Consider the following 8,555-nt stretch of genomic DNA (forward strand, 5'->3'; position numbering starts at 1 on the left):
GGCTCTGTTGGTGCCTGGGAGGTGGCATGTACAGCTGGGTAAGGGTAACTCTTTCCTGAGTGCCTGGCTGCATCTGCCTTTGCCTCTCTGAGCCAGACCCTCACTCTATTTTTCCTTGCTTCTCCACTAGTCTGTGTTATTGCTATTGTTATCTTGTTCTTGCTGTCTGTTTCTCTGGGGTGGGAGTTTCAGTTGCAGAGTCACAGACTGATCTTGTGGGTCCTCCCATGCAGCTGTGTCCATGGGAACAAGGTTACAGGTGTCCAAGCTCTCTCCTCCAAGCTGTGGGGCTGTGGGCAATGCAGCCTGTGTCATTCCCTAGGAAATGAGCTGACTCTCCCTTCCTGAGATACCATCATCAGGACACCTGTCTACCTCCTTAGGGTGACCGTTCCAGCTGTGAGCTGCCCTCCAGGATGCAGGTCTGTCCCACAGCGTCTTGGTGTTTCTGAATATCCCATGGAAAAGCACAGAGACACCATGAGTGAGGAAATGCTGTTGGGTTTGTGAAAAGAACCATGCGTGTCCTTGGCAAGAAGTGGGGTGCAGAGACCTTGAGACAGGGGGAGACACTTGATGTTGGACAGTGGGTCTCTGCTTTCATGAGTGCCTGGAGTCTTTTCAGTTTAACACAGGGTTGTGAATACACTCCATCACAGAAATGAGCAAGCTCAGGGTAGGTGGCAACAAGACAGAGTGACAGAACAGCTCCCCGCTCTCTGCACTAAGACACAGGCAATCCTCTTGCCTCACAGGACACACTTTGTTTTCTCCAAGTGAAGCAGAAGTGATGAGGGTTTCTGAAATCCAAGAAAAACTCCAGGTGAGATAATGGAGAGCTCTAACCCCCTCACCTCTCACTCAAACTCTGTGGTTTCTTAGCTCTGGGAGTGCAGATGCTGACAAGCACTTTTACGTAAGGTGTAGTTTCATCTGACCAATTCAAACACCAGGACTGACCCCCTGATGGACACAATTCCATGAAAAGCACTGGTACAGAGCATGGCTGACTCCTTGGCAGCAAGTACACAGAGGTCCTGCTTCTCATGGCACACGCAGCCAGCACCAGCCAGAGCTCCATCCACAGAACTGAACAGAGATCTCATTGAAATGGAAAAAATGCGGTGAACATGTAGTATGAGAAATGGCTTTGATTTTGGTCAGAGACTAATGTCGTAACTTGTCACTGTACTTGCCTCCCTGTTCAGTGCTCCACACCCAGAGGCAGCAGATGTCCAACAGCAGCTCCATCACCCAGTTCCTCCTCCTGGCATTTGCAGACATGCGGGAGCTGCAGCTCTTGCACTTCTGGCTCTTCCTGGGCATCTACCTGGCTGCCCTCCTGGCCAATGGCCTCATCATCACCGCTGTAGCCTGTGACCTCAGCCTCCACACCCCCATGTACTTCTTCCTCCTCAACCTCTCCCTCCTTGACCTGGGCTCCATCTCCACCACTGTCCCCAAAGCCATGGCCAACTCCCTCTGGGACACCAGGGCCATCTCCTACCCAGGATGTGCTGCACAGGTCTTTCTGTTTGCCTTTTTGATCTCAGCAGAGTATTTTCTTCTCACTGTCATGGCCTATGACCGCTGCGTTGCCATCTGCAAACCCCTGCACTACGGGACCCTCCTGGGCAGCAGAGCTTGTGTCCACATGGCAGCAGCTGCCTGGGGCACTGGTTTCCTCAATGCTGTGCTGCACACCGCCAATACATTTTCACTACCCCTCTGCCGAGGCAATGCTGTGGACCAGTTCTTCTGTGAAATCCCCCAGATCCTCAAGCTCTCCTGCTCAGATGCCTACCTCAGGGAAGTTGGGGTAATTGTAGTTAGTGTCTGTTTTGTATTTGGCTGTTTTGTTTTCATTGTGCTGTCCTATGGGCAGATCTTCAGGGCTGTGCTGAGAATCCCCTCTGAGCAGGGACAGCACAAAGCCTTTTCCACCTGCCTCCCTCACCTGACTGTGGTCTCCTTGTTTGTAAGCACTGGCATGTTTACCTACCTGAAGCCCCCCTCCATCTCCTCCCCATCCCTGGACCTGCTGGTGGCAATTCTGTACTCAGTGGTGCCTCCAGCCTTGAACCCTCTCATCTACAGCATGAGAAACCGTGAGATCAAGGATGCCCTGAGAAAACTAACCACTGGATGCTTTTGAGAAGGAATAAACTTCCTTTTATCTTTTGCATAGGACTCATATCTCATTACAGGGTCAGCCTCTTCTGGTGTATCTTTTCTGATTTTTGGTTTCATGCCTTCTTTATTTGTTCTGTTTGGGTTTTTTGGTTATTTTTTTTCTTGGTTTTTTTTTTGCTTTGTTTTACTCATCAGAATGCTTTCCACAAAGAAATGTATTTATTCCTCCCGTTTCCAATTCACACTCTATCCAGATTTTCTGTGACCTGAACGCTGTGCAAATGAGGAGCCATACCCTCTGTGTATTTAACCAAAATAAATGGCCCTGCAGTGGCTTGTTTTTCTGAGATCCTTCCTCCAAGACCTTCTCTGCAGCTGCAGGGAGCAGTGCCTGTGTGCAGAGGGGAAGAAGAAAAGAGTCCCAGCACAGCAGCACTGCCTTAGAGCAGAATTGCTTGGTCTTTCCCGAGCTTTCCACTTCCATGCTTTCCTTCTGAACCCTTGGGTTGGTGGAAGGCCTGAGTGCTCTTCAAGCGTGGTTAGAGTCCTGCTGTGTGGCAGACCTGTGGCCGCAGTCAAGGACAGGCAGTGGGCACTTGTGTGACAGAGCTGGCCTCCATTGCAGCATTTCCATCGTACAAGGGGATCTTCTCAGGCCTTGGGCCACAGATGCTCCCCACTTCCTGGGGCTCACCCCTCTCCACCCCCGAGGAGCTGCTGTGCCCTTCAGAGTGTCTGGGGCTGTGGGGTGAGTGCCCAGTGCTCTGCAGCACCCTGTGGTGGGAACTGCTGTGGGGCCATGGCAGACTGGGCTGCACTGGGGAGAGGGCAGTGGAGGTGGAGGGAGGTCGGGGGCAGTGTTAAGAGTGTAGGGGGAGCTGTGCTGGCCTGGAAAGTGCCAGGGAGAGAAAAATACCAGTGTATAGCTTGTAGTGTGTGACCATGCAGGGCAAGGACTCACACCGGGGGTTTGTGGTGCAGAGGCAGGGCTTGTGGCAAGCATGGAAGACATGCAGGTGCAGGAGAGAGAAGGCTGGTCTGTGGCCTTGGTGGTGTGGACAGACAGCGAGGGTGGCTCAGGGTCTTTGTCACTCCCAGTGTCTGTCATTGGCCGTTTCCAGCACTTGCTGGTCACCCCAACTTGACAGGTGAGTTTTGCTGTGAGGCCATCTCCAGCTTCCTGGTGGTCCAAGGGTTGTTTTGGGGAAATGGACAGCCCTGCCCAGCCTCTGTCCTTCTGCAGACCTTGGAGCAGAGCTATCTGCAAAGAACCATGTGGGACAAGGCTGCAACAGGGCCGGGGTCGGGACAGGTACAAAGCACAAATTTCTATTGCCTTTGTTGTGGAGGTATGTGTATAGGAAAAGAAAAGCTCACCTGGAGATGCTGGTTGCAAGGGAATTAAGAAGCAAACAGAAGAGGTTTGGTCACTTTTGAGAGACCAAGGCTGAACAAGGAAAATGCAGGGCTGCTGCTGAATGGGGAAGGTGATTTAATAACAGCAGATTCAGGTGATGTGCGTAAAACAGACTCCACAATCAGTGAGATTGTAAAGTAGGTATGTTCATTCAGTACTGGGCTGCACGGGGGGTCGTCCCACCAAAGTCTTGCGTGCCTGACTCAGCCGTTCACCTTAAGTTTATACAGTCAAGTGTTACATATTCACAATACACCTATACATATGCAAGACCTATCCCTGCTTCATATTAAAATTAGCTCCGAGAGGTCATTTCCATCGTCTTCTCTCAACTGCTCTTGCACAGTGCCTCTTGATGGTGGTCATCTGGTGGTCGCAGAGATGAAGATAGATGACTCCTCTTCGTCATCGCTAATAACCTTTTTTCTTGCACAGGCTCAGTGGTTTCTTGGTATTCAGCCAAGCCATCAGGCCAGTCTTGGCTGGTTCTTGGGGCCAGCTCCTGCTTCTTATCAGGAACTGTCTCTGCATCAGCTAATTTCAACAATGTAAGCGTCAAACATCATCTTTCATCCCCCTTTTTTACATCTACTGAGATTCTTTTGACTCCCCTTGTCTCAGTCCCCCTGTTTCTAGAAAATAGTAAATTCTTTTACTATATCTAATACTAGTACTTCTAATACATTGTTTCCCTATCTAGCATTCTCTCAAAATATTTGTTGGCACAAGCAGTTGTTTTAGCCATGTTAACTTTGGCAATCAGGATGTTAATTTTTCCCATACCTCAGAAAATCTCTATTAAGTATCATCTTGTGAGTTGAACAAACACGTTCCCATCCCATGCTAGCTCCTTGTCCCCACGGTTGCCCATATTACCGCGTAAAAACTAAGTGTCCATCGGGTTTTGTGGTGACTTTCCATGAAGTTTTGGGTGTCTTTTTCACTCTGGTGTGATGAATCCAGGCATTCTGTTCCTTGATTCTGATTGCAGTAAAGGAGGTGAATAATACTTGAAATGGTCCTTCGCACTGCAGCTCCAGGGTTTTTTCTGTAAGAGACTTTATATACACATAATCTCCTGGATGTATATTATGTACAGGCCCATCCAAACCTCTCCCTCGAGTCCCTACCACATGCTTCCTGATTTTATTAAGTTGCTTACCTAATGCCACCATGTAAGAAGTCATAATTTCATCCCCCGCTTGTACAGACACCCCTCTCTGTATCCCATAGGGTTGTCCATACAGAATTTTAAAGGGTCTCAGTCCTTCTTTCGCCCTTGGTCTTGTTCATGTATGCAGAAGGGCTAAAGGGAGAGACTGAAGCCAGGCCAAGTTTGATCCTTGTCCCAATTTCACAATTTGCTGTTTGATTAAGTGGTTCATTTTTTCCACTTGACCACTCGACTGGGTGTGATATGGAGTATGAAGCTGCCAATCTATACCTAAGTGGCGGCTAATTTGTTGTACTGTTTTTGAGACAAAATGTGGTCCTCTGTCAGAGGATATGGTTGCTGGAACCCCAAAATGTGGTATTATCTCTTGTACCAGTATTTTAGTTACCTCCTGAGCTTTAGCCGTTTTTGTTGGGAATGCTTCTGGCCAACCTGAAAAGGTATCAGTTAATACCAATAAATATCGATACCCCCCTTTTCTTGGAAGTTCTGTAAAACCAATTTGCCATTGTTGTCCAGGCCCATTGCCTTTTCCAGTCTGCCCCATTTCCGGCTTGGGGGTATTCTTAGGATTAGTCTGGAGGCAAAGATCACACTGTTGTGTCACCTGTCTGACCGTGCTGTATAAATTTCTAGCCACAATTTCTCTTATCAAATGATTATACAGAGCCTCTGTTCCCCAATGTCTTTTCCTATGTTCCTCCCACATCAAATGCCATAATAAGCAAGAGGGTACGATTAGCTTGCCCTGTGGGGTATGAGCCCACCCCTCTTCATTATATGACCCTTCTAAATCTGTAATGAGCTTTTGGTCTTCCTTGGTGTAGTCTGGCTTACATTCTAGGGAGATCTGCCTATCAGGAATTAAGGCCCCTTCTGTTTTTACCTTTGTTTTGGCCACTTGTCTTGCCTCTCTGTCCGCCAGCTCATTCCCTTTTTCCAAATCTGAGCTCACTTTCTGGTGTGCCTTAATATGCATAATTGCTACTTTCTTAGGGAGCTGGATAGCTTCCAGTAACTTCAGAATGTCTTCTGCGTGTTTGATATTTTTCCCTTGAGAACTCAATAGTCCTCTCTCCTTCCAAATTGCTCCATGTGCGTGTACAACTCCAAAGGCATATTTTGAGCCTGTATAAATGTCCACAACTTTGCCCTGGGCCAATTCCAGGGCGTGGGTTAGAGCAATTATTTCTGCCTTCTGTGCAGAGGTGTTCATGGGCAAAGCCCCTGATTCTATTACCTCTTGGCTGGTGGTGACGGCGTATCCCGCATGTCGATTACCATTTAGGACGTGACTGCTTCTGTCTGTGAATCAAGTTTCCCCGTTCTCCATGGGGCTGTCTTTCAGGTCTGGGCGACTGGCGTATGTTGCTTCAATGGTTTCCAAACAGTCATGATGTACTGGTTCTCCTGTGTTCCCGCTGAGAAAAGAAGCTGGGTTGACAATGTTAGTGACTACAATCTGCACGTCATCCTGCTCTACCAATATCACTTGATATCTCAGGAATCTTTGTGGAGAGAGCCAATGTCCACCTTTTGCTTCCAGTACTGCTGATACTTTGTGAGACACCAGAACAGTCATTTTCTGGCCCAGAGTAAACTTTCAGGCTTCCTATATATTCAGTATCACAGCCGCAACAGCTCGCAGGCATCCAGGCCAACCTTTTGCAGTCGTGTCTAACTGCTTAGAGAGGTAGGCAACTGCCTGTTGATATGGGCCCAGGTTTTGTGCTAATATTCCCAGGGCAATGCCCTGCTTCTCATGGGAGTAAAGAAGAAACGGCTTACTCACATGTGGGAGTCCTAAGGCCGGGGCCGACATCAAAGCCTTTTTCAGTAGCTCAGAGGCTCGTTTGGTCTCCTTGTTCCATTCAAGGTGTCTCTGCTCAGTGGCTGTCAACGCATACAGTGGTTTAACAAGCAAGCCATAATTATAGATCCACAATCGGCACCACCCTGTCATTCCCAGAAAAGTCCATAACTCTTTTACTGTCTGAGGTCTCTGAGTTTGACATATTGCCTCTTTATGGGCCTGTCCCAGAGTTCTTTGTCCCGCACTAATTTCATAGCCCAACTAATTCACTTTGTGTTTCACTACCTGTGCCTTTTTCTTGGATACTCGGTACCCCTGGAGTCCCAGGAAATTCAACAGACTCACCATCCATGTCATACAATCTTTCTCTGTTTTGGTGGCGATCAGGATATCATCCACATACTGCAACAGCTTCCCCTCCTCAGACGGGGCTTCCCAGGATTCTAAGTCTTTTGCAAGCTGATTGCCAAAAATGGTAGGACTGTTCTTAAATCCTTGTGGCAATACCGTCCAAGTGAGCTGGGTCTTTTGACCACTCTTGGGGTTTTCCCATTCAAATGCAAATAATTTTTGGCTGGCTTCATGGAGAGGGAGGCAAAAGGAAGCATCATTCAAATCTAAAACAGTAAACCAAGCCAATTCAGGTGTTAATATGGTCAACAGGGTATATGGGTTCACCACTACCGGGTAAAGATCTTCAGTTATCTTATTCACCGCCCATAAGTCTTGGACCACCCGATATGACACATCGGGCTTCCGAACAGGTAATACAGGGGTATTGAATTCAGACTCACACTCTTTTAATAATCCCAACTGCAAAAATTTTTCTGTCACCGGATGGATTCCTTCTCTGTCTTCCTTCTTTAGGGGATATTGTTTAATTCTTACCGGCTTTTGGCCTTCCCTGATCCTAACTTCAACAGGTGGAGTACTTTTCGCTCTTCCAGGTGCATCAGTAGCCCATACCCCTGGGTACACTTGGTTTAAGATGTCCTCATTAATATTTCCTTCTAGGGCGAGACCGGTTAAGGTTAGGCTCAATATTTGAATATATTGCTGATCTTTTACCTCCAGAGTAATTTCTCCTTTTTTGAATATAATTTTTGCTCCCAAATGTTCCAACATGTCCCTTCCCAAAAGTGCCTTTGGGGAGTTGGGCATATATAAAAATTTATGAATGCCCCACTATTTTCCTAATACATATTCTAAAGGTTTACAAAAATATGGCTTTTCACTTTGGCCAGTCGCTCCTTTCACCATGACATAATCATCTCCCAGGGGCATCAAAACTTGATTCAGAACCGAGTATGTTGCTCTTGTATCTACCAAAAATTCTACCTCTTGTTGTGTTTTCCCTAGCTTAATTATAACCAGTGGATCCGCTCGGGTAGATTCCCCAGGTTCCCGTCAATCTCCCTTCACATGGGGTACCATTCTTCCTGTTTGAGCCCTCTGATCCTCCTTGTTCCTTGGGCATTCCTTTTTCCAATGACTGAGTTTCTTACACAAACCACACTGATCCTTGCCCAGTCAGGGCAAGTCTCGTCTAGGCCCTCTTCCTCTTTCTTCCTGGGTAACAGCCTCTCGAGGAGGTGCTTGTAAAGCTGTTGAGGTAGCTTTTTTCCTAGTACGGGAAGATCCGGGGCTGTTCGGGGGGGTCGGAGATCTATCCGAGTCTGCATCCTGTTCCTGTGGTCGAGGGGGAGTGTCATGGTTTAACCCCAGCCAGCAACTAAGCACCATGCAGCCACTCACTCACTCCCCCCCCATCCAGCGGGATGGGGGAGAAAATCGGGAAAAGAAGTAAAACTAGTGGGTTGAGACAAGAACGGTTTAATAGAACAGAAAAGAAGAAACTAATAATGATAGTGATACCACTAATAAAATGACAACAGTAGTAATAAAAGGATTGGAATGTACAAATGATGCGCAGCGCAAGTGCTCACCACCCTCCGACCAACACCCAGCTAGCCCGAGAGGCGGTTCCCCACCCCCACCTCCCAGTTCCTATACTAAAT

General features: G+C 47.7%; 1 protein-coding gene across 1 annotated transcript; it reads left to right on the forward strand.

The window, feature by feature from the left end:
- Positions 1-1,231: 1,231 nt before the first annotated feature.
- Positions 1,232-2,590, forward strand: LOC142027931 (olfactory receptor 14C36-like). Its single transcript, XM_075022091.1, has one exon. The coding sequence runs from the start codon at positions 1,232-1,234 to the stop codon at positions 2,153-2,155; it is 924 nt and encodes a 307-aa protein (XP_074878192.1). The 3' UTR covers positions 2,156-2,590.
- Positions 2,591-8,555: the final 5,965 nt, after the last annotated feature.

The sequence above is a fragment of the Buteo buteo genome, unplaced genomic scaffold (genome assembly GCF_964188355.1).
Source record: "Buteo buteo unplaced genomic scaffold, bButBut1.hap1.1 HAP1_SCAFFOLD_87, whole genome shotgun sequence".
Lineage (NCBI taxonomy): Eukaryota > Metazoa > Chordata > Aves > Accipitriformes > Accipitridae > Buteo > Buteo buteo.